The sequence below is a fragment of the Tamandua tetradactyla genome, chromosome 2 (genome assembly GCF_023851605.1).
Source record: "Tamandua tetradactyla isolate mTamTet1 chromosome 2, mTamTet1.pri, whole genome shotgun sequence".
Lineage (NCBI taxonomy): Eukaryota > Metazoa > Chordata > Mammalia > Pilosa > Myrmecophagidae > Tamandua > Tamandua tetradactyla.
The window spans coordinates 110,483,225-110,509,897 of NC_135328.1; the positions used below are offsets into that span (position 1 = coordinate 110,483,225).

Here is a 26,673-nt window from a genome sequence, read left to right on the forward strand (position 1 = left end):
CCCTGTGCTGCTGTAATCCCCATAATGTTCTTTTGCAGGATCCTTCTTCCCCTCGGGGGAGCCCGGCACATTCCCCAAGAGAGAATGGCTTGGACAAGACACGCCTGCTCAAGAAAGATGCCCCGATTAGTCCAGCTTCTATAGCATCTTCCAGCAGCACTCCTTCCTCCAAATCCAAAGAACTTAGCCTTGTAAGCAGTTCTTTACCATCTTTTTCTGTGTTGCAATTTCAAAATGGGTGGGTTTTATTTTGATTTAAAACATTTTTGTGTGTGTGTTTACATTTGCTCTGGGACTTTTATTTCCAAATATAAGTATATATTCAGTATCAAAATTTAAATGATGAAAGTATTTTTGGAGCAAGGAGAGGGGAGGAATGTGAGGAAATTGACTGAAGCATAGCTTGCCAAAAATGAAAAAATGTACGCTGGTGTTGCAGAGATGGTTTTGTCACCTGGAGTTTATGGTAAATTTAGTTTTTGGCTTAGATGTGATTTTGCTGCTAGCTTTGTTTGAATTACCAAGCTTTATATGACTGCAATAATTTTCCCTTCCTATCTAAAAAATAATCTGTCATTTATAAAAGTGTCTACCCTGACTCACACCACAAATCACAAATGTAAAGATGAACTGCTTGCAAGTCAGGATAATCTCCTCACACCCTGTTCTCTGGCTGTGTAGTTAATTGCATTTTTATATGTTGTGTCTTCTTTTTTTCTTCACCAGTTATTTCCTTGTAATACAACATTTTAAAAAGAAAGACAAATTCAGTTTTCAAATAACCTTTTAAATTTACAGCTAAAGGAAAGAAAATTCCTCAGTTTGTTTTCTGTTGTTTTCTATTGGTATTATGGCTTTCTTTTAATGAAAACTCCTCTGTATTGAGTCTTTTTGGCAGTTCAGACTTGGACCTTTTCTCATTGCAGCTGCTAACCAGGAAACCTCTTTCACATAAACACATCTACCAGGAGCCCACTTCAAACCACACAGTCTTAAACCAAAGCCACCAGCAAGTGATCAGTGACATGCAGATGGTCATGATTTGTCAGTATCTTTCAGTCTCCGTCTGACTCAGACCAGTTTCACAGAAATGATATATGCCCTGCTCTAAATTTTTATTGTCTGTCCAACTTCAATTTTTGTTGTCCTGAACGTTGATTGATACCATGGTCTCAAGGAATTCCTTTGTTAACTCATTTTAACCAATAAAAATAAAGGTCCAGAGGATGTGCATGATAGAATTCTTACCTCCCATGAGGGAAACTCAGGTTCAATTCCCTGCCCATGTACTTCCCCAAAACAAACAAAAATTCAACAAATGGTGCTGCGATAATGGCATACTCACATGGAAAATGGAAAAATAAAAAAATGTGAGCCCCACCATAGAGCATATTAAAAAAATAAAAGTCCAAGCTGAAGAACCATTTCCATTTCTCTTCTTTTTTCTTTTCTTTGCTGTTTGAATATTTAGTATCATCATTAAAGCCATGTTCTAATCATTGGTATATTCAATTATATCTCTTGTTAGAATGAAAAGTCTACTACTCCCGTTTCAAAGTCCAATACCCCTACTCCACGAACTGATGCACCCACCCCAGGCAGTAATTCCACTCCAGGACTGAGGCCTGTACCTGGAAAACCACCAGGCGTTGATCCCTTAGGTTAGTAGGAAAACAGTTTTTTCTTTGTATTTATGCTTCTGTTTTTAAAGAATTTAAAGCAATTTAAAGAATGCAGTACATTAAACATACTCTTGACTTCCTTTGCATTGAACAACTGGCCATTAGACAGAGTTCTTTAACCTGAACCAAGCACCCAGCACTAACCATGCTGGCATGTGGTGGGTGCTCAATAAAATAAGGTGAATGAGTAAACCCCAGGAAGACTTGAATGACTTTTGAGAATATTAAAACAAGCCCATTTGAGCCATGGGTTATATTTCTAAATTTATTTAAGACTTTGACATTACTGTGACTCCTGTGTTCTTGTTTTTTTCTCTTTCCTCCTTTCATTTTTGTTTGTAGCCTCGAGCCTAAGGACCCCCATGGCAGTACCTTGTCCGTATCCAACCCCATTTGGGATTGTGCCCCACGCTGGGATGAATGGAGAGCTGACCAGCCCTGGAGCTGCCTATGCTGGGCTTCACAACATCTCCCCGCAGATGAGCGCCGCCGCCGCTGCTGCCGCTGCTGCTGCCGCCTATGGGAGATCACCAGTGGTATGTTTGTGGGCGTTTAAAGGATATAAGTATTTCAGAGCACCTAGGATTGTCATTTCTTAAAATGTAGTTTATAGAATGTAAAGTATTTATGGATAAACTTGTGTGATTTGTAAATTAAGCTACATGTCATCATATCCACAGATCATTTTCTTTTGTAAGATGAGGCATTTCTTATTTTCTATCCCATCTTTTTTTTTTTTTGGAATTTTTAAACCTATAAAAGCAGAACAAATAGTGTAATGAATCTGTATTCCCATAAAGAGCTACAATAATTATTAGTACAATTTTTTTCATGTATACCCTACCCTCAATTGTTACTTAAATCCTCAACATAATATGATTTCATCAATAAGCACGTATGTCTCTCTTAAATCAAATTTTTAAAGGATCTATATTCTCCCATTTTTTAGCAAAGATATTAATTAGGATAAAACAAGTTAATTTAGCTGGGTTTTTTTGTTGTTGTTCTGCTTGGGAAAAATTCTAGGTTGGATTTGATCCACACCATCATATGCGTGTGCCAGCAATACCTCCAAACCTGACAGGCATTCCAGGAGGAAAACCGTGAGTATCTTTGTGCCTTTATACTCATTGTGAACTAAGCCCTGGTCTTGTTGGCCATTTAAACTTTGAGCACTGTTAGGTAGATAGCAGCCTTTTACAGAGGAATAGGATAATTGTTGGGAGGCTCCCTGTGGCTTGATTTTTTTTTTCCTTGCAATGTATTTCTCATTTTCTCTTAGCGTACAGGAAAAGAGGTAGTGGGATGATGTTTTATATTTTCAATTTAAAATCTTGAGCTTCTTATATGGAAATGCAAATTGCAGAAGCATCTCCGGCAGTCAGGTCTTTATTTTGCTGATTTCAAGGCAATTATTTTGTTCACAAAGTCTGGATATTACCTCTGAACCCCTGAATGCTCATCATTTGAGCATGTTGGGAGGAGACACACCAGATTCAAAGAGAAATAAGGGTGGTCTTATGTTCAGTTTGGTTTCCAGAAAAGGTGGCTTGTTCAGTTGGCTCCTTATGGTGGAAGACAGGTATTGAGTCTCTGTGTTTAGAGCTCCTTGAGTTATAAGAAGTGGAATACAACACACCAGTTCTTCTAGCCTCTTCTCGTTTGTCCTATTCTCATATCATATCTCCTTCCACATCCATCATTTCAATCCAGTTCACCTTTTTATTATTACCTATGCTCAGTTCTCTCTGCTGAGTCTCTTAATCTTCCCAGATACAAAGACCTAACTATAAAATAACATCTGCCCTTCCTTTAACATAATGGCCTCTTTTCTTCATCTCTTTTGGGAAGCACCCTCTCCAGACCCTCTTTGCCTTTCTAATCATAATGTGTAATCTTATTCTCATCCCTCTTTGTATTGGCATTTTCTCTCTCATTGTACATATCACACATATGCTGCTTCCAGAGTCTCCAGAGCTTTCTCACCTGCCCTCTGTATTCAGACTTGACCCTCAGTAGCAGCTCAAGCCCCACTTCTCCCAAAAGGCTTCTTTGTTAACTAGCCTGCATGTGGGCAATTGCTCTTACTAGTCCATTTCCCCCCACCACTTTCTCACTTCAGATTTTTGCTAAAATAGCATTTTATCAGCACATTCTGCCCTGACAAACCATTATTCTTTTTTCTTCCCCTGCCTTTTTAATACTTATTTATAGACATTATCTGCCTCTCCCCCACTTTAGTATAAGTTCCGTGAGAACAGAGAAAAACTTTTTTTTTCTCCTGTTCAATTCATAGGAGTACCTGGAACAGTGCCTGGTTCTTATTTGTTCAGTGAATGAATATGTGTTGATCTCTCCCTTTTCTGTTTTCCTGCTTCTTGCTTGCTTGTTTGCTGCTGCACCCTCAAGCACTTAGCTGTCACCCTGTTTTTCTCCCCACGGTGACTGCCTGTTGAGCATGTCTGACCGTGACCCTTTCTTCACTTTAATCTGATGCATCTTGTTTTTGACTCCTCCTTTTGTAACTTCTCTGTAGATTCTACCCTAAACTTCCCTGTTGCATCATACACAATTCTGGCTCCATTGACAAGCTGCTTGGTAAATATTTGATTGGTAATAAGGGAGACAAGGCAAAATAGACTTTGAGTTCCTTGAGAATTAAAGGTATAAATATCAATTTCATAGAATTCTGTGTACCTGTGTGTGTGTTCTGCAAATAGTTGTTGACTGACTGACAAGTCTTGTTGACCAAGTACTCTGATGTATTTAAAGGTGAAAGTTTGGTCTATTTCAAACAGTGACTAAATAACAAGGTCAGAGGATTAATCAAATAACTCAACCCCTATCTTTAGGAAATAAGTGCCATCACTTTTTCAGGTGCTATATACTTACCACTTAGTTCACTAGCAGTTGCACCCAGAACTAGCACAACCACTAGAGCAGATGAGCTGGTCCCTCTTGTCTTAGCTGCTGTCCCGAGGTCACAAGGGGGAAGGTGAGTTAAGTGTTGTTTTAGTTTCCTAGATGCTAAAGCGAATACCATATAATGGGTTAGCTAAACAGTGGAATTTATTGGTCCATGGTCTTAAGGCTAGGATAAGTCTAAAATTCAACAAAGCAATACTTTCTCCCAGAAGACTGTGGCATTCTGGGGCTGGCTGCCAGTAATCCATGGTTCTTGGTTTTTCTGTCACATGGCAGTAGACATAGGAGTCTCTCCTGGCTTCTCTTTTCTATTTCAGGTTCTCTTATTTTCAATTTCTGACTGCTCCCTGTGGCTTTTTTCCTTTGTGTCTGAATTTCATCCTCCTTATAAAGGACTACAGTAATGAGACCCATCATTATTTACTCAGGGAACACCTTAAATGAAAAAGTCCTATTTACAAAGGGTTCACAACCACAGGGATGGCTTAGATTGAGAACAGGTTTTTCTGAGGTACATATCTCCAGGCCATCACAGGTATATTTTTAAAAACAGTGTCAGCCTTGGTTTGTGAGTCTGGGCCAGTTGAAACCACTATAGGAATTACTGTTGGTCTGATTCAGACGGTGCTTCTGATCCTTGAGCTGGGCTCCCTTCTCTTCCCCCAGTCTTGACTCTTGGCATTATAAAAATGTTGAGATCCTTTAGGTAGGTTTGATAAGTTTAAAGGATTATTGAGATTGTTTGTTTCTGGTAGTGATGAAATCATACCTAATGCGCTTGGCAAATGACACTTTAACCAGGAACCCCAAAAAGAATTTGGTGTGGTTGACAGAGTATGTGTTCTAGAGTATAACAGACCCAAGTTTGAACTTTAACTTTGCAAGTTGACCACCAGGAAGTGTGACTTCATGTAGTTTGTTAACTCTGTGAGTTTCACTTGGTTCACCTGTGAACCAGGATGGTAATTCCCCAATAAGAAGAATGTGAGAATGAAGTAAGATGATTTGTTATATGTTCAGCACCGTCTTTAGGACATGGGAGCTGTTCAGTAAATTCGTGTCATCTTCATTTTAGCTTTGCCCAGAATATTGTCAGTTTTTCGATTACTTTTATGTAACAGAAGGAACAACATGTCTTAGGTGGTAGAAATGGCCCTAGAAATACTCTTCACTAGTTTCACCTCAAGGAGTCTGTTGAAATCTAATAATACATATGTACTAAAGCCTTACTCTTTCTAATCTTGAGTATCTTTTAACATATACTTATAGCAAATAGAGGACCATATTATGTCCTTATTGCAAGTAGGCTCTTGAAATTCATTTGGACCCTTTATAAAGGAAGTTCTAGGTACATAGTAGGTGCTCACAGAGTGGTTTTGTTGAGTTGAAGAGTATCATTTTGGAGACCTTGAAGGAAATTGCCTGTATTTTAAATTCTCCAGGCTCTTTAAAAGCCATTTAGTGATTCTAGAGGGGAGAGAGAGGGATGTTGCTTCAAATAAATTATCGTTAAGAATATATAACACTATCTAAACTTGGAACAAACTTCCTTTCCCTTCCTTTAAGATTTAGTCTTCATGACCTCTTAATTGCTAAATCAATTAGTCATTTTCTCAGTCATCATCCCTCAGGATCTCAGCCTTTCCCTATGAGAATTATTGTCTTCCCTCCTTGCCTGAACTGACACCTGTCTCACTCCTGAGGTCACCCCTTCAGCTGCGGTCTTTTTAGGGGTAACTTTATTTTTGGTCACATCCTGCAATCCTCAGCCAGTGGTGGGGGGGATAAAAGCTATGGCTGCCCACATGCCCACTCCTTCTCTTCTGGAACTTAACTCCTCTACCCTTTTGTGAAAACTCTGCTTCTTTCAGGTTCCTGCTGTTTGAAACCACCCCTTCCTCTACTTTTGTTTTAGGGTACTTCCCCAGCATATTAAAGACTTTGACACATGGTATAAGGTCTTTCTCCACACAGAGCCTGCCATCATCCGGGGTACTTTTGATATCTGCAAGGATAGCCCTTCCTCTGCCAACCCCCGCCAGTGACCTTGTCTTGGTTGTTGGACTAACTTATCTCTAAGTGAATTTCTGTCCTACTTGAGTTCAGTTACATCTTTACAGGCTCACAGGGAAGACCTTGTCACCAACCCTCACTTTATCACCTCCAACATCCAGGCATCCCATTCAACACAGCCTCCTCATCCTCCACCCAGCTAGAGTGACCTTTTGAATTGCAAATCTGTTCCCAACTTTTTCTTCCTACCTCCCAAGTTTTAGACAGTATAGTTTGACTTCAAAACTTTTCTGAAGTGTGGTCCAAGCTTCTATATGTTGTGTACCCATAAATGCATTTCCTACATACGTCTTTCATAAAAGTCCTTCCATAAATAGAGCACATTCCAAAGCTCCAAGCCAAAGTAGAATGACATAATTTCCAAAGGGCATGTGAGATCGTCCACTGCAGATGTCTCCTGCCTACAGGAATCTGAAATGTATCACAAGAGCCTCACTTATGCCTGACTTTAGTGCCCTAAAAATAGAGATGGGTTTTGTTGGGGGAGATGCTCTACCTTAATTTGCATTTTAAAACCAAATGCTTTCCCAACCTGAGGGCTTTCTCTGGAAATAAATTGGAGATTGAGGCAGGCCTTTGGGGAATCATGCTTTTTCTCAAGAGTTCTAATTCCATATGGAATTCTTAGGTTTTGTGATCATCAGGTCAGATCAAGGTGCTAAAAAAATAGATAAACACTATTTTTATATGTCTACCATTTCAATATTTAGGCCTGGACACTTTCAAGCTCCTTAAAGCTTCATAGTTTTGGCTTCCTGGTTTCCATTCATAAGTCATTTGATTGGAGTGAATTTGATCTATAGGCAAAATCTCATCACAGGCCTCTGAATCACTCAAAGTAGAAGGCAGTGCAAGTTTGGAGAGTATCCCTAAAGTAATAGGTACTAGACATTGGTTATCTTATTTATTTCACACAACAGTTCTGTGAGGTTCAGAGAAGTTAAGTAACTATTAATGTCAGAGTAGCTAGTAAACAGTCAGCCTGAAATTTGATGATTGATCTGCATATCTGACTTTGAATATTGTGTTCTTTGTGCATCCACTGTTGTAGGGAAATTTCACTTACATGCTTGCCATAAATGGCACTAAAAATGTTTTATTTTTCATCTTATTGCCCTGAGCAGTTAAGTAACATGTTTTACATTCCCCTCTCCCTGTCTTGTTTCCTCTCACTACCCTAGAGCATATTCCTTCCATGTTAGTGCAGATGGTCAGATGCAGCCCGTCCCTTTTCCCCCTGATGCCCTCATTGGACCTGGAATCCCCCGACACGCTCGCCAGATCAACACCCTAAACCACGGGGAGGTGGTATGTGCTGTGACCATCAGCAACCCCACGAGACACGTGTACACGGGTGGGAAGGGCTGCGTCAAGGTCTGGGACATCAGCCACCCGGGCAATAAGAGCCCCGTCTCTCAGCTCGACTGTCTGGTGAGTGAACCTGGATATATGAGACTCACACCTTCGTTCAGAACATAGGAAGGGAAAGAGGATAGAGGATTGGGGCAGTGAGGATGGCAGGGAGCAGGGAGAGTGAGAGAATTGTATAAGCAACACCACATGGTATTGATCACAAGTAGGTGGTTGGTCTTCAGTGATTTGTTGCCTTTCACTTCTAAATTTAAAGGGCATAAGAAAAGGAAGAGTACTTTCTTTTGGTTCCTTTAGGCACAATTATTCAGTTCTTCATGAGTGGCACATGCATCAGTACAGTTTTCATTAACACTGCCTAGTAAATGGAAAAAGACAAACCACTTGTTTTCCTAGACTAAATCTGATTAAGAGCTTAAGAAAAATAAGAGCCCACATAATGATTTCTGTGAGAATGGATATGATAATGTGTCACATGCAGAGAGTAACTTAATACTTCATGTGACAAACCCTAGGTAGTGGTAGTTCCTTAGCTGTTTGATTGATATTTGTCCTTGAGCTATTTAGAACATTTCAGTTTTGTTTTCTTCCCTTATACCAGCAGTAGAATACTGGCTAGAAGGAACTTTTTTTCCTGTCACTTAACACTCCTTGATCAAGATTCCCTCCACTTAATACTGCTTAATCAAACCCATGATGCCTTTTAACCAGGTAATGCAGTGCTTGCAGAAGGAACAGACTGCCAAATGTTTTTAACCCCTGGTGACTCTTGACAGCAGTAGCAGCACCTGTCAACAGCTGTCATCTCTACCAGGGTCCCCAGTTTGGGATATTCCAGGATTGTGAGCACCCTTGCATGAGTGTTTGCGTGTCTGTGCACATGACTCCTGCAGTTGGTGAATACGATGATGGTTGGGAGTAGGGAGGGGTCTAGATCTTTGCATTTTGATGCTAATTAAGATTAAATATCAGTACTAAATTTTGTACATCAAGTTTAAGTACTTCGCTAATTTCATGTAATTTTCTAGCATTAATCCACTTTATCATTGTCATAAGCATAAATGGCTCATTAAAACCATGAGGGAGCACAATACTTTTATGGATTTCTACTTTCATGTTAATTCTGTTTTTCTTTCCTCATGAGTAATCTCTTGATGGTTTTTGTCTCCCCAGAACAGGGATAACTACATCCGTTCCTGCAGATTGCTCCCTGATGGTCGCACTCTAATTGTGGGAGGAGAAGCTAGTACTTTGTCCATTTGGGACCTGGCGGCTCCAACTCCACGAATCAAGGCAGAGTTGACATCGTCAGCCCCCGCCTGCTATGCCCTGGCCATCAGCCCCGATTCCAAGGTCTGCTTCTCCTGCTGCAGCGATGGCAACATCGCTGTGTGGGATCTGCACAACCAGACACTAGTGAGGTAGGTAGGTCCGCAGGATCCAGGATCTGTCATCATGTTGTGCCACAGTGCTCTGTGAGTGCTTAAATAGATGAAATATAATTATCTCCCTAAAATTGTTAAGAACGGGTCCATTTTAAGGTACATAAGGTAATAATACAAATTATTAATGTAAAATCTTGTTTCCTGCAGTATTTGAACTTTATAAAATGAGAGCATTTGGGCCATGGTGGCTCAGCAGGCAGAGTTCAAACCTGCCATGCCAGAGACCTTGGTTTGCTTCCCAGTGACTGCCCATGAAAATCTTTTTTTTTTAATGAGGGCATTCTTACCGCTCCCTCTCTCCTCCCCTCTACTTCTCTCTTTTCGACATTATACTAAACATCCCCAATGCTGATTACCAAAAAATGAGGTCAGTTAGACATCATTACTGTACATAAGGTTTCGGTGACCTCATGAGCTCAATATAAGTCTGGAATTCGCTATCCATCTGTGCTTGCTAACAAACAATCAATGGATAGGTAGTTATTGAGAAGACTCACATGTGTAGCACTGTCCTGGATGCTAAATGTATCTGACATGTTCATTTATTCAACAGATATTTACTGAGAACCCACCAAGTGCCCAAACACTGTGTAGGATACTGCAAACCCTAATTGCCCCACCTTGAAGTATGGGTAAACATAACTACAGTGTCTGTTTAGAAATTAAACTGAATAGGATTGATTTGGGTCAGTAAAGCCCTGCAAGAAGTCTCCAAATGTCAATACCTAAGAAAGCAGGAAACAAGAGGGATGACCGGCTCAAGAGGGTTAGAGGAGATTCTAACCAAATTTAGCTCCAAATTAAGGCAGGTGGTTAAAGGGAGGAGTCCTGGCCTTAATTGTCCATCTGTAAGATTTTCTAGACTAAGCTGTATGTGCCATTCTGAAAAGAAAATGGTGAACACTTTTGTTCTTTTACAGAATGCTCCCACTAGGAGCTGCCTTCGTTCCCCAAGGGCTTTTGCACATTTTTTCACAGGTGATATCTGTGGCACTGTGGCACACAGGCTTTCTGTCCACGAACCTTTTTTGAGAGCCTGGGCTTACCTCTTTGTGCATTAACCCACATTTGCAATGTTGCTCACTAGCAGAATTTGTTCTCCTACTCCCTGTGCCTGTCCACAACCTTCATAAAAGGGAAAATATTTCTTAACCTCCTCATTATTTCTCTCTTCCCTTATCACGGTGATAGGTCTCAAGCTATATCTTTGAGTAGTACATATGCTTGTAGGTGTGTGTTTTCTTTTGCTTATATTTCATTTGGAGATTTTTTTTTCACATCATTATTATCAATCATGTTTTTGTGTAAGAGTAATTTTGAAAAACTGCCTTGGTCTTCAAAAATAAAATGTACAGGAAATCTGGTATCTCAATTAATTTTAATCTCTCTGTGTATACGCTCTGTTATTACTTTGAGTAATTAGGAAACATAATAAACCAAAATGAATGATTTGCGAAGTCTTATTTGTAGATCAAATTGATTGCCAAGGAATTCTGAATTGAGTTCTGCTAAAACTAACTTTTCAAGGACTTTCTCCCCATTTTGATATTCTCAGGCAATTCCAGGGCCACACAGATGGAGCCAGCTGTATTGACATTTCCAATGATGGCACCAAACTCTGGACAGGCGGTTTGGACAACACAGTCAGATCCTGGGACCTGCGTGAAGGGCGACAACTGCAGCAGCACGACTTCACCTCACAGGTGTGGTCTCTGTGCCTGTGACATTTTAGGAGACATGCTTTCGTAGAATACATGACATACTAAAAGACAGAAATAGATGACTTACTAACTTGTGATGAAGTCACTTTTGAGTCTAGATTAGATAATTATAAAAATTTCAGTTTCAGTTTTCTGTCAAAATACAGCAGTATATATTTTCCTGGAGGATGAAACAATCTCATTTATTATAAGCTTTTAGCAGGTTTCTATTTCAAAGATCATTACTATATGTGTATATTTGTGTTTTACGTAATTGATTAGTTAAATTATATTGCGGGGATCTGTCTCATTGCTAGTTGAAATTACCCAAATGGCCTTGGTTTCTTCCTGTACAATTCAAATTATCTTGATTTCCTACGTTTTAAATAGTATCTCCACGAGAAACACTACCTCCCAGTTAAGTTAAATTGTGTCCTCTGTAGCCAACATCACTATTATACTGTTTTAATTCTAGATATTTTCTTTGGGCTACTGCCCAACTGGAGAGTGGCTCGCGGTGGGGATGGAAAACAGCAATGTGGAAGTGCTTCATGTCACTAAGCCAGACAAATACCAGCTACACCTTCACGAGAGTTGTGTGCTGTCACTCAAGTTTGCCCACTGTGGTAAGCAAGTTCCTCTTGTCTTTTTTCTGTCAACCATAATTGTTCCTTCTGCCCTCCTGTTGATTCATTCTAAGTTGGGTCCTTTAATTCATTGGCATGTCCCTCTTGTGAATTGTGCTATTTCCTTACATATGCCTACTTCTTAATGCCATGTAATTTCCTAGCATCAGTCTACTTCATCATTGTCATAAATACAAATGACTCATTAAATCTAGGAGAATAGGCTTTGTGTTTGAAGTAAAAAGAAAAAGAAAGTTGTTAAAATTGTGACGAGTTTTCTGTGAATAGTAAAGCAAACCATTGTGTGCCTGACAAAGTAACACAAACACTGCCTTTTTAAAAACATTCTTCCTATAGGCAAATGGTTTGTAAGCACTGGAAAGGACAACCTTCTGAATGCCTGGAGAACACCTTATGGGGCCAGCATATTCCAGGTAACATTTATTGTTTGCTTACTGTGTGGCATTACTTAACCAATGCTTCTTGAGCCTCCTCTCAGGAATAATGCACCTGAGCATCCTAGGAGGTAGGAGCCAGTACAGAGAATAAAACTGAGCTGAAGGAGGTAACATGTTGCAGCCACCAGGTCCGTAGAGTTCGAGTTTGTCTCCAAGTATCTGACCCTGGAGCCAGTGCTGTGCCCCTTGCACTGTCCACCACACTGGGCAATCCTTGATCCCTTTGTACATGCTAGTGTGCAGGTTTCATGTCTCCTGTAAATTTTTTTCCTTGTGCCTTTTTTTAATCCTCATGTTTCAAACTTGATCACCTTGTTTAAACACTCTTCTTCTTACTATTTCTTTGATTTTTTTTTCTTCAAAGAGGAGTGTTATGGGAAAAATCAGTTAATCTTGATTGTTAAAAATTTTTATCTTCCTTCTGACCCAGTAGAACTTTGTGAAATTATTATTTGGTAATGGACTAAATAGTATTCGTTGTATACACACTCAAAGTGTCTCTTCTTTCTCTTTTACTGGTACATGAGAATTTCACAGGCAAGGTAAATAAAACTTCTGTTTTTAACCTTCTATATTTAGGATATTACTTTTTAGGAATAACATGCAGATCTGCAGTTTCCTTGACCAAGGTGGTATTAAGTCATCAGAGAGTAGATTTAGTATAGTTGAATCCAAAAAATAGAGAGAGTGGAAATATTATGCAAAATAATGAATAGAACAAAACTATGTGATATCTGCCATCGAGAAGCTTAATAGTTTAGTGCAGCATTTTTCATATTGTGGATCACAGGATTTTAAATGGTCCCACCAGCACTTTTCTAAAAAATGAAATAAAATGCATTAGAGTATATCTTTTATACTTGTATATGTGTATGCTGGGTTGTGAAGTAAAATGTGTTTCTTATTATTGGTTGTGATCAAACAGGTTTGAGAAACTCTGGTAGTGTGCTACCAAACAGCTACTAGTCAGCCATGCTTTTTAATTTTGGTTGGTCGGAATCCTGTTACGATTTTGTTCTATGAGCACAGTTCAATTAGAAGTTTATATTGAACATACACCTGAACTTGGTATCCAGGACTTTAAGAATGAGACATTTTCTTTCTAACTTTTGAACCCATTCTCCCTGGCTCCATTTTACATGAAAAACACTAAGCTTTTTTACTCAAAATATTTTTACCTTCCCTATCTCAAAAGTACTGTTTTCAGTGCCCTTTCCAATATATTACTTCACTCAAACTCTGTGGCAACCCTCTGAGATGGCAGACAGGTAAAATGTCTTTACCTGTTTACCTTTATAAGGGGAACTGAGGCCCTAACATACAAAGTAATGTGTCTGGTGTTTCACAGCTCAACACAAATCTAAGCCATCTGACTCCAATTGAGTGTTTTTCATACTAATAAAATGCTACTCCCAACCCTTTGGAGAACAGGATTTGGAATAGGACATTGCTGATCCACAGGGGTAGTTCACGTCACCGGACTTGCCTGATGACCTCCAGGGTGAGCTTGCTCCTGCATGCTGAGCCCAGCTAACCCGGCAAGGGCTCCCTAGAGTGGGCGCGGCTCTGCTGTCTGAGGAAGCACTGTTGGAGCTCATATTTGGCCAATACAACATTTTTGTTCAAAGTCCTCTAGTCCTGCTTCTTGATATTTAGGTTTTTCTTTCCATATTAAAGTTTTTGTTTGTGTTTTTTTCCTAGTCCAAAGAATCCTCATCGGTGCTTAGCTGTGACATTTCTGTGGATGACAAATATATTGTCACCGGCTCTGGGGATAAGAAGGCCACGGTTTATGAAGTTATTTATTAAGGACAAATCTTCATGCAAACTGGACTCCTCCTTGTAGCACTTTTCTCTCTCATACTTTTTTTCCCCTTTATCTAAAAACCAAGGATTTCAAATACTCATTGCGGTTGTGGAGTTTAATCCCCTTCTTTAACCCCACTTCCTACTTGCTGTTTAATTGTGAATACTTATTAAGAACCTGTGATACCAAATCTTCAGATATCTACTTGGAAGAACACAGAAGAATAAGCATACTTAACAGTGAAAGGAATCTTTAATTATGTATTATAGCTGTAATATATTTATTTTGTTTAAAGAAGGCTTTCTAACAATGACTGACTAAATAAAGTTGTCTGCTCCTGCATTGATAATGAAGGCGCATTGTATTTGATACCCCTCCCCCCTTTTTTGGTAAAGGAGGGGAAGAGGTTTAAAATAATTGATTAAAAATGTCACTAAAATGTAGACTAATGACTGTATAGAGATGTGAAATGTGTAAGTACACATGGAAGCAATATGTTGCTGTATTGTTAGGTTTTCATCTTTTTTTATTTTGTTTTTTACTTATTTTAAAGAAGTTTGGAAATTTGGCTGAACAGTTAGAACATGACAGCCCAAGTCATATTCATTTAAAACTATTTGGACAAGTTTAACCCATTTATCTTTAGCTTTAGATTATAATCTGTAAAAATAATTGGACATTTTTTTCCCTTTTTTTTCCTTGTTGATAAATGTCTTTGTATATATGTCTTAAATTCCTTTTTTAATTGTATTATAGATAGATGAACAAAATAATCAGCCTCAAAGAGACAACTTCTTAGTAATCCCTTCTGGATATTTTTGCCACATTTCTTTGCAAAGGGCGATATGTATCTTTGGGTGGTTTTGTCGTTACAAGAAATTATGGGCTATTTTTTGGCATGTTCTTTGGGAATTGCATAGATATGGGAAAGAATTCCCACTGCTGTGCAAGCCAAGTCTTTCACAAAACATGGACAGCAGAGGAGGATTTGCAAGGACCTCCTTCTGAAAATAGAAAGAATGGACTCTCACCTGGAATAAGGACTTGCTTTCTTTACCTCCGGTTCTTTCCATGTCTTAGTTGGATGTCCCTGAAATGGACACAGGCTGTGCCATTGTGCCAGAAACATTGTGTTATCTTTTATGTTGTTGTTGTTGCTGTTAAACTATGATATGTGACTCCTTTTTTTAATTATTATTTTTTGTTTGAATGCTTTAAAAATCTTTTAAGTCTGTGGATCTGCTGATGTACAGTGCCTTTGCTGCTATGGATCAAAATCAAAAGAACCGTGTAGATAAACTTTATTGTATAAGTAGAAAATTACTTCATTTCATACTAGAAATGGATGAATGCTGCAAGTTGAAATGGACTGTCCATTGACGTTCCTAATGTGGTAGCAGAAAAAAAGATGGTGTCTTAAGTGCTTAGTGTTTGATGTCATTAACAGTTTCGTAAAACTCTACAGTGTAGAAAGATTTTGATACTAAACTGTGCATTGTACATAGTTCTAATGCATTGTATTGACCACCAGTACTTCTATAACGGTAGATTGTTTGTGCGTTCAGACTTTTAAGCATTAAACCTAAATAACTTCTAATATGCTATTTTTCCAATTCTTTGTTTTTGTGGCTTTGGTTTGTTTTTTTATATTTGCCTATGAAATTGCTGTTTATTAAAAATTATTAGCTTTATTCTCAGGAGATTGGTGTTAAAGTAGTGTGGGTTTTTATTGTTGCTTTTTTGTTGTTTTATTTTCCCTTGAGAGTAGCTAGAAGAGATAGGAGGTAGGAGTTATCAGTGACATAGGTCAGTACCATATATATTTTTCAAGCACCTCTTTGGTTTATGAAAAACACCGACTTCCAAAGTTGTTATATCACACTCAGAACCTTAGAGCTGCACTGTCCAAATTAGTTACCACTAGCCACATGTGGCTATTTAAATGAACTTTTAAAAAATTAAATAAAATTTAAAATTCCGTTCATCATTCATACTAACTACATTTCAAGTGTTCAGTAGCCGCATGTTGCTAATGGCTACTATATTGGAACCCATACATTTATAAAACATTTCAATCCATTGCAGAAAGGTCTGTTGGCCCAGTGCCGTATTAGAGTTAACCCATGAATACTATCTCTAGCCTTTTAGATTTGGAAAACATTTCTAGCATAATACACTGAAGTCTTTGGAAGCACCAGGCCCCTCTGGCTTCCACTGGTTGGGTGTGTGAAAATTCAGCAAAAGGAGTATCTTAAATTTAATTTACTAGGAGTCAGAAATCTGGCATTTTAAGGATCCATTGCAGTGGGGGAGGAGGGTTGGAAGCCCATCCAGAGTGAGTGCTCAATGATGGCTTGTAAAAGATTATTGGTTCTTTGGGTCCAGAGGAAGTTAAGAGTTCAGCAGTGTTGATCAGTGGGTTTAGAAGTACCACCTCAAAAGTAGGTATTTACTGTAAGCCTTATTCTATCAGATGATGGTCTGTAAGTCAGTTAAAGCCAATGGAAAAATTTTAAATGATAGTAAATACAGAGTAAGTAATCATTGTTAAAGCTGCATCTCAGGGTAAGATGGCAGGGCTTTTGTTGGGCTGGGGAAGAAGGTAGGGTCGAGTACCAGCTATGTGCAGAGCACTGTGCTGGCCTCTATGGCCAAGCCCAAGTTTTTTCACAGCCCAAGATCTGTACTGTTGGAAAGATTTAGAAAGCTGAGGGGGAAAGAGGCACAGAGCAGAACTGGACTTAGGGGCTAACAGTGGACCAGACTTTGTCCTAAATGGAGCTTCAGCTTCTGGGTGGTTTTGAAGAGAAGGTGGTGTTCCATCACAGATTGGCATCCCTGGGTCTGCACAGCAGAATTACGGTGTCTTGCCTGAGAGTTTAGTGTCCCCTCTTTACATGGCGCTCCCAGGAATCTGTCTTTTCTAATCCCTTTTCCATACCCTCTTCCCTAGGACAATTATTGTATTCAACTTTTTCCTCTGTGAAGCCCAGCTTGTTACCTGACTTGATAAATACTTAGAATGTTTGCTAAATTTGGAGGAATGGGAGTATGGTTGGCATAGAAATGTAAGTTCTTTCAGTTTTCAAGGTATTCCAGTTGCAATTTTTATTGTTTAAAATAGCTTAAAAAGTGATAGAGCTTTAGAGCCAAAGCAAAATCCCTTTGCACAAAGGAGTAACACGTGCATACTGTTAATGTCCATATCTAAAAGGAGGCAAATAGCCTCCCGGTGTTAGAATTCCTGTTTAGTTCCCTGTGGTCAAGTGTTTATTGCCCTTCAATTTTCTCTTTAAAGAAATCCAGACACTGGCTGATGAACTGGGTAAAAATTTGAATGCATACATTAATAGACCTAACTTTTAGGAGTAAGTGGGCACCAATTTCCCCTCATCACCAAAGTTTTATCAGATTTATTATCTTTGATATAAATCAAAGGCTGGTCATCAGTGCAGAAATCTCGATGTTCTAATGGAACTTTACGAGTAATTACTTACTTCAACTTAGTTATTAGTTTTACACTAGTTCTTGCCCCAAGAATGGTCTTGCACAGTCTGAAGAACAGCAAAGACAGACATCACCCTGAACCAGGGAATACATAATTTCAATGACAGAACAATGTATGTAGAATTGGAAGACTGACTTAATTAGAACTACTGCGATAAGAAAGAAACCCAGATTGAAGAAGCCCTCAGGATCTTTCAAAGCCTGGCAGATCAAAGGGAGAATAGCAGACTCCCAGTCTTATGGATATGCATCTCACTTTTGAGCCACTACTTTGCAAAGTGGCTTCATGGACAATTGGGAAAGATGCAGCCTTGTTCTGGAAAGGTGGAACTTTAGCTGCAGCCCTATAAACTTCTGTGGCTAGTTGGAATCATGCAGCCATGAGCATCCAGAAACTCAGTTTCAAGCCACCTCACAGCTATGAAGTTTGGTGACACTACAGCCAAGAATAGGTGAAATTGACAGAGGCCTGGTGCACATCCATGAATCTGCGTGCCGCCTTCATCAGTACCCATCAGACACACCCTCAGGTGTCAACTCAGGCTATTTCTTGCATGTCTTTCTCTGGCCTTGTATTTGCATTAGTTCTGTATAACATGGGAAACAAAATGGCCAACTTATGCTATTTGTCAATTCCTATTTTGGGTAGTAGTAGGAAATTTTTTAAGATTTCTTGCCCAACATTAAGTAAGAAATTATAAAAATATAAAGACGTTAGTTCCAAAACTATTTCATCAATATTCTTGGATGTTCTTGTTTCTGTAGCTACGCAGCCCCTGGGTATCTGCAGAGAGGCTTTCCAGCAGTGAGCTTTGGGTCCTGCTGTTCTTATTTTCTCACTGAGGCATCAACAGTGGAAGCAGTGGCTTGTAACAATTCTGTTCTTATGTGGTATTGCGTTTCTTTTCTTTTTGGGTCAAACTTCCATTCAGAACTGACAGTGGAAATGGCTTAGTTCTTGACCACCCTTAGCCACATTAGAAAACCTCTCATATATTAGAGCACTTAAGTAGCAATGCTATCATAATGGTAGGAAGAACTCTTCCATTATAAGCTGCTGTTTTCATTGTTATTGTAGTTTTGTTTGGGATGGTGGCCTAAGGGTAACAGAATCTTGTGAGACCCAGATAGGAATTGGCTTGAAAACATTGAACTCTCCCCGGGGAAAGGGAATTCTCAACTAGGACCTTAGGTATTTGGCCTGCAGAGAAGAATTCCCACTGGGCTGCCTTTAGTCCAGAGGACCACAAGTGTTTTCACATAAGCATCCCATTTGATCTGTGGAGGGCTGCTCAAATGTGAATTGAAACAAGAGAAAGAAGGATGAGATAAGATCAACTCAAAACTCTAAGAAGATGCCCAAGTAGATTTCAAACCCAAGTCACCTGCTTCTGACTTGGAGTCAAGCCAGAATCCTTTTGTCCAGTCCACACAGTTGGGCAGATTAGAACAAAAACATGGAGAATTGAGAAGACAAATTGACCTCATTGCTGTTTGCTCCTCAGTTGCACACAGATAAACTGGCGAGGTTTCTGCATCATAGAACCACTTAAAAACATATTGCCTTCATTTCCTTGATGTGTTAGTCTAGTGTGGATTAAAAGCAGTACATACATGTACTATCCACTTGTAAGTGAATGGTTTGCCCTTCCATGTAAGCCTCAGCATCTTTCTGCCTTCAGGCAGGGAGCCTAGGTCATTAACTTCGCTTTGAGGACAGAGGACATTCAGAACCAAAATGTTTTACGTTGTTAGACTTAAACTTGTATGAATGTTATGCTTTACCTAAAATGATAGCACACCATACTAAGGAGGTACTGTGATTCATTTGGGTTTTGGGAATTTAAGCAGTAAATTTTCTATCTCAGTTTTAAATAGAGTCCAAACAAATGCCCAAATGGTGTTTAATGGCCCAGCATTTCTCCCTAGATAGAAATAACAGTTGATCATTTCCAAATCTAAGATGTTTCCACAGCCTCTTCTAAAGAAACTACCATGCTTGGTACCTTGGCCATATCTTGTGTCATGTGGCATTAAGTATGAGCTAGAACTTTTTTCTCCCAGAAAGCTGGGAAATAGCAAGAGAATGAATGAACAGTAACCACCTGAAGTCAAAGGTAGATAGCTGTAGGGTTTGTGATCCTAAGAGCTCCAGGAAAGAAAATTCAGCCAAACCTGTGCCCTCTTCCTTACAGGAGGCCAGCAGCCACTGGGACAAGGGCCAACACCAGGAAACACCACAAGGGGTGTGGGGAGACTCCCATCAAGCAGAGTTGTCTAATTTTCCATAGGATGGTGTTCTAGTTTGCAAGCTGTCAGAATGCAGTATACCAGAAACAGAACAGCTTTTAAAAAGGGGAGTTTAAGTTGCAAGTTGACAGTTCTAAGGCTGTGAAAATGTCCAAATTATGGTACCAACAAGAGGTTACCTTCACTCAAGAAAGGCCAATGAAGTTCAGGGTTTCTCTCTCAACTGGGAAATCACATGGCAAACATGGCGATGTCTGCTAACTTTCTCTCCCGGCTTCTTGTTTCAAGAAGCTTCACCCAGGGTGTTTTCCTTCTTCATCTCCTAAGGTCTCATTGCGTGGGCTCTCTTGACTCTATAGGTTTCTCCAAATTGGTTCCCTCCTAAAGGGCTTTAGTAAGCAACCCCACCTTGAATGGGTGGAGACACATCTCCATGGAAACCATCTAATCAAAAGTTACCACCCACGATTGGGTGGGTCATATCTCCATGGAAACAATAAAAAAGATCCCTCTCAGCAATACTGAATGAGGAATAAAGAACTTGGCTTTTCTTGAGTTCACAACAGATTCAAAGCGCCCAGATAGCTTTCTGTTATTTGAAGAACTTGAGGCAGATTCCTCCTTGCTCCAGAAGAGTTTAGCTTAAACAAATACCTATTAACTTAAACGCCTACTAGGTTAAGCTTTGTTAACATCCTGCACTAAACATTTAGAAGCCCGATACTGCTGAGAACAAAGCACCACCCCCAGCAGCCTGTCAGTCTTTCCCAGATAAAGAAAAGAAAGTCTTTTGTATCTGGTTTAGTCGAAGAAATCATCTGTTAAATAAACTCTGTTCTTAAATCCCCATAATGTATCTGTAGCCCCTTCATTTTTCCAACAACTAGACAATCACAATCAGTGTTAATGAAATATAATCTCAGGTTTTACAGCTGAGTGAGGGAATTCAAAATTACGGTTTTCACTCATGGTTAGTCAACCCACCTATGTGTACTTCTTTAGGCATCCAAGTGTTAGTGTGAACAAGAGCAGCACCCATTCCTAACTGGGCCCAGAGTGTTGTTAAGGTTACTCTGAGAACAAAGGCCAGAGAACGTCTTCCAAACAAAGCATGAAGTGCCCCTAATGAGAATTTAAAGGGAAAGGATTTAGCTCCAGTTCCTAAAGGGCAGACTTCCACATTTTTGAGAAAGTCACCTTGCTTCTTTCACCTTTAGAGGCGTAGCCTGAAATGATCAGCAGATGGCTGCTTTGGAGGCATCCTCTTGAACTAGAAGATACCAAACAAGGTTCAAGTTCAATTTCAGGCTTCAGGAGGACAGTATTCCCACCTTACAGCATTTTCTAGTTTGTTTTGATTTTTAGTCCTTTTTTGGGGAGCTAGAGATTTGATTTTGTGTGAGTTACAGGAGAACCACATTGTGGTGCCTTTTTCATAGTACATGCTATTAGGTTTTAAAAAGCCATGTAAACTTACAACCTGACCACAGACCAGCAGCAGGGAATAAGATAAAGCATGTTTGTGCTACTCAAGCTTATAAAGATTTATCTTTTAAAAAATTTCTAAATTTTCCCATGTTTGAAATGGATGATTTTGTTGCATCATAATTTACATCAGTCATCAGGCATTTTCAGGAATAAAAAATTAAGCAATTTAATTTTCCAGATAACTGAAATTTGCTCCTGTAAGAACCAAAGCTTAAAAAAAAATTTGACAGAAAAATGTCCAAATGTATTGGCCTCTGTCTTAAATTCCTTTCAAAAGATACTATAAGCTTTACTGATGGCAAATGGTCAAAATAACGATTGTTTTGCTGTGCTTTATGTAACAGCTATGCTTTAAGTATTTCATTACTAATAAGCAGAGGAAATGAAATGTATGCCAAGTACAACGCTAAATACTTTACTTACCTAATGCCATTTTTATACTTACAACAATCCTGCAAAGTGATGGTAGGGGTCCTAAAAACTTATTTGAATTCCTTGGGCCCACATGTGAAAAGATGTTCTCAACATCATATGTTATTTGAGAATTGCATATTGAAATTGAAACAAGATACCTCCCCAGGCCAATCGAATGGCTAACATCCCAATACTGACCACACTAAATGCTGACAAGGATGTAGAGCAAGAGGAACTCTCCTTCATTGCTGGTGGGAATGCAAAATGATATATCAAATTTGGTGGTTATTCCGCCAAGACTAAACACAGTTTTACATGCAAACCAACAATCAAGCTTCTTGGTATAATTCTGAGTGAGTTGAAAACAAATGTCCACCCAAAAACCTGCATATGGATGGTTTTATAGCAGCTTCATTCACAATTGCCCGAAATTGGAAGCAACCAAGATGTCAAAATCCCACAACAATAATCAAAGAAAATCTTCACTTTGGATGAACAAACTGTGATACATGTATTGAATGGAATACTACTCAACAATAAAAAAGAGCTATTAAGCTACAAAAAGAAATGGAGGAAACTTAAATGCGTATTGCTAAGTGAAAGAAACCAGTGTGAAACGTCTACATACTGTATGATTCTAACTATGTGACATTTTGGAAAACACAAATCTAGACAGTAAAAATATCAGTGGCTACCAAGGGTTCAGGGTGAGAGGGATGACAAATAAGTGGAGCACAGGGCATTTTAGTGAAACTGTTCTGTATGGGTACATGGCAGCATGCATTTGTCAAAACCCATAGAACTTTACAATAAAAAGATTGGACTCTAATGTGAATAATGGACTTCAGTTAATAATGTATCAATATTGATTCATCAATTGTAACATGTATCACACTAATCCAATGCAAGATCTTAATAATAGAGGAAACTGGAGTGGGGGGTGGGGGAAGGTCCTGGGCAGATAGAGTGAAGAAGGGAAGGGAATATGTAGAACTCTTTGTACTTTCTAATCGCTTTTTCTGTAAACCCAAAACTTAACGAAAAACTAAAGTCAATTAAAAAAAAATGGCAATGTGCACACACTATATTTAACATCCCATCCCAGCAGTGCTACATAATAAAACACCTTGATATTTCTGGGGCAAAGCATATGAATATGCATATAAGCAGGGTAAATAACTATGAACATCTATATCTCACTTGGGGTCAGTTTTGCCCCCAAGTGAGTCACAAATCAATTTGTGGCTTTCCGAGCATTGTGGATTTGGGAATTGTGAAGAAGGGATTTATGGACCTGTATTCTTGTTATCCCCATTTTACCCATAAGTAAAGAGTTGAAGGGACTTGATGAAGGGTAGAGGCCAGAAGCTTGCTGTGAAGCCAGAGCCCATGTCCTTTAACGTTCCACCTTATCAACGTGTGTTCTCCTCTGAGGCTGGAACAAAGCTGCTGAGATTATTCCTATGGCTCCCTCTACTACTTCTTTACACGATCTGGGTCTTTTCTAATCGGTTACCATATATTTTTTCATTATACCCAAGCAAAATTTCATACTTATCCTAAAAAAAAAAAAAAAAAGGTAGGGGGGTGAATAGACATTGCTATAAACAGTGTCCTCAGTTCTGAAAAACTTGCTCCATGGTTTGATGCTATTTTCTAAATGATGTTAACATCTGATCCTCAGACAGGATCCTTTCCTACTCTAACGGCGGCAAAATTTCAGCAAAATATGTGTGGTATCAAGAGTATCTTTCAGATTCTCTGATTGGAAATGCCCTAATCCATGTTTGTTTGTTTCTCTTAGACTTCAACGTGTTGTTAGCTTTTTTTTAACTTCATAATAATCTTTCGATGAAATGGTGTGTCTTGTTCTGGCTTTGTTTTTCTTTTTCTTTGATAAAGTACTTTGTAACGTGTACAATAGTCTTGTTTGAAAGATGGGCCACACGGGAAGATTTCCTTTGATTACTGTTGTGGGTTTTGATTCGTGAATTCATAAAGGCTCATCCATGGTGGTTAAAACAATTGTTTGCAGTCATGTTAAATTGCACTGAAATAACAAGAGACTCTGCTCACAAGATAGATTGATGGGCTGTGAGGACGCAGTATTCTGGTCCATAAAGGCATTTTGATCTATTGCTCAAGTTTAGGGGCAGTTTGATTACATACTCTGAGTGCTTAATATTGTACACCTGTATTAAAAAGGCCAATTCTCTCCTCCTGCCAAGAAAGGAACTCTTAGGGAATTCAGAGAGATTACTTTGTAGAGTTTTAATTAAGATCTCATCACGGAACCCGGACCAGTTAAGTTACTATGTGAATTGCTTTACTATGAAAAACAAGGGCTGCCAGAAGCAGTGCAGGGATGCATAGCTAGTTAGATGAGTGCTTAATTGGTTCCCTAGAGGAGAACTGGGGAGTTACAAGTGTTTTGAGTGGGATCATCTTTGAGGGATGTTGCTAATCTATAATCCAGTCCATCTGTGGTCACTGAAAATTTTTTTCTGAAATCTCAAGATACCAGAAAGATGTCTCTTAATGTCCTAAATTGTGTGCTGATGCCTTGCTCAAGTCTCACTCTCTGGAGATAACAATTGGGTAGACCCAGTGGCTGGCATGGCAGGCAGGTAACAAATGTTAACTCTTTCCTGGTTCATCCCATTCCCCTCGAACTTTTACATGTGATTACGTTTTCCATGAATATTTGCTTGTCCTTTGAACTATGACTTTGCTAGCATGTGTGTGCAAAATATGTCTATAATTATGCAGATATATATATATGTAACATTTATCAACGGTGTTAAGAAAGAAAATGTCACACAACTTTTTACAATACATATTGGGAGTAAACCTTTGAAAAAGGAAGGTAAACTCAGATTTCATTCTAATATTTAATAACAAAGACCCTATCTTAATGTCCAAATATATATACACACATAAGATGTGTGTGGCTATCAATCCTAAAGGGAGATCAGTGGAAAAGTTGGCCTCTTTTACTCAGTGGTCACCACCCTCTTTCATACACCCTCCTAAAAAAGAGATATTTTTATTTTTTAGCTTTATAAAGAGGGTTCTTAAATTCTAACATTGCCACATAGAACTTGCTAATGTTGAGTTGTAGAAAACATATTTCACATGTATTTGTCCTTATGGGAACTTGGGAAGATGATTAGATATCAGAGTTCATTAGATGATAGAGAACAAATCCAAGAAGAGCAAAATATCTACTCACTCAGCAATGTTTATTATGTACCCTGTATGTTTCAAGGAACTGAGTCCAACACTGGGAATACAGAAATGCATAGAATAGAGATGATGCCTGATCTCACAGAGGTTCGAATTGAGAATTTCATATAAGCAATTAAGTGACTACAACATTATTCAAATAATATGATGTAGGGGAAGTTCAGAACATTGGGACCATGTAGAAGGAACATAGCCCAGATTTGTCAGGTCAGGGTAGGTTCCTGGAAGAAGTGATACCTAAGGTGAAACCTGAAGAATATATGGAGGTTGATCAGATAAAGAGTTCGTATAAGTGGGATAAAACTCCATGCAGAGGGAACAAGTGCAAATGCCCAGAGGTGATAGAGGGAATGGAGCCCTCAAAGAACTTGGAAGCCCTTTGGATGGCTAATGGTTATAGTGTGATGGGGTGGAGCTTACTAACCAAAGGCAGTTAGATGACAAAGACATTTGTGAGCATGTGAGGATTTGGGACTTTTAGGGCAATGAGGAATGACTGAAGGGTTTTAAGCACAGGAGTAGCCTTATGATGTATTAATTTTAGGAGGATCACTTGTGCTGCATGTAGAGAACAGACAGAGAAGAAACTGCAGACAGAACCTACTTGGGGAGCTGTAAGAGTGAGAGATAATGGCGGTCTGAGCAAAGATAGTGACAGTGAGGATGTGAATGGGCCCTAGAGATAATGGAAGAGGGAGAACTGACAGGGCTTGGGGATTCACTTAGTGTTGAGTTAATTAAGTTTTTGTTTCTCTTTCTGTTCTGTTAGAAAGCACTAGAAAGTGTCTCTAATCAACTTAACCAAAATGGATTCTCAGAAGACTATTGGGACAAGTAACAGAATCAAAGAGCAAGCTGAACGTCCAGCCTCAGTACAGGAGTCAGAGACCTGTCTGTCTTTCAGAGTCTTCAAAAGCCCAACAGGCCAGTTTATCTAGAATGATGCCCTAAAATTAGTTGATTCTAATTATTTCCAATCTCTCAGATGCATTCACTCAGGATCCAAAGTTTGAGGTCCAGTATGTTCTGTTACCAGGTTTCGCGAAAGAAGGAGGAACTGGGCCAACAAATCTGTAATCCAGACAGTGAAAGGGAGAGAGATGGGGGAGTCCAGGATTATGCTCAGGTATGTCACTTTGTATAGGAGGTTATAAAAGACCCTGAAGCTTCCATTTTGTGAGTGTCTCACTCTTTTGGATCACCCACTCCAGGGCAAGCCAGCTGCCATGTTGTGAGTACAGTACAGAGAAACCCACATGATGAGGAACTTAAGTCCTTGGCCAACCACCACATGTGTGAGCTCCAGCCCCAGTCAAGCCTCAGATGACTTGCATCCCTGGCTTGGGTCTTGCTTGTAGATTCAAGAGATATCCTAAACCATAATCATGTGGCGAAGGTATTCCAGATTCCTGACCCATAGAAACTATGAGATATTTTTTTTTACTCTTTTAAGTCACTAAGATGTGAGGTTATTCATTATACAGCAATAGAAGATTAATACCCAGACTATCTGTAACTCAGATTTTGTCAATATTTCCTCCCCCATATTAAAAAAGAATCCATTATTCTGCCCTCTTTGCATCATGTTTTATTTCTAATCTCTCTCCAAACTTTTATTAATCCAATAATGATTTTCAGAGTCCCTTATGGTCATTTGTAGTCATATTTATTTCTTTTTCTC

General features: G+C 39.1%; 1 protein-coding gene across 8 annotated transcripts in view; it reads left to right on the forward strand.

Moving 5' to 3' along the window:
- LOC143673677 (transducin-like enhancer protein 4) overlaps window positions 1-26,410 on the forward strand; it is a 161,745-nt gene extending 135,335 nt beyond the window's left edge. For 6 of the 8 annotated variants that reach the window (XM_077148488.1, XM_077148489.1, XM_077148493.1 and 3 more), the window contains 10 exons: window positions 39-191; window positions 1,529-1,661; window positions 2,025-2,218; window positions 2,709-2,785; window positions 7,862-8,111; window positions 9,225-9,472; window positions 11,052-11,199; window positions 11,672-11,822; window positions 12,180-12,256; window positions 13,982-15,684. In XM_077148488.1, the coding sequence (XP_077004603.1) occupies window positions 39-191; window positions 1,529-1,661; window positions 2,025-2,218; window positions 2,709-2,785; window positions 7,862-8,111; window positions 9,225-9,472; window positions 11,052-11,199; window positions 11,672-11,822; window positions 12,180-12,256; window positions 13,982-14,089 (1,539 nt within the window). In that variant the 3' untranslated portion in view covers window positions 14,090-15,684. Of the gene's footprint in view, window positions 1-38; window positions 192-1,528; window positions 1,662-2,024; window positions 2,219-2,708; window positions 2,786-7,861; window positions 8,112-9,224; window positions 9,473-11,051; window positions 11,200-11,671; window positions 11,823-12,179; window positions 12,257-13,981; window positions 15,685-25,761; window positions 25,943-26,028 lie in introns of those variants that run through there. The other 2 variants (XR_013170508.1, XM_077148492.1) reach the window with 2 other exon arrangements.
- Window positions 26,411-26,673: the final 263 nt, after the last annotated feature.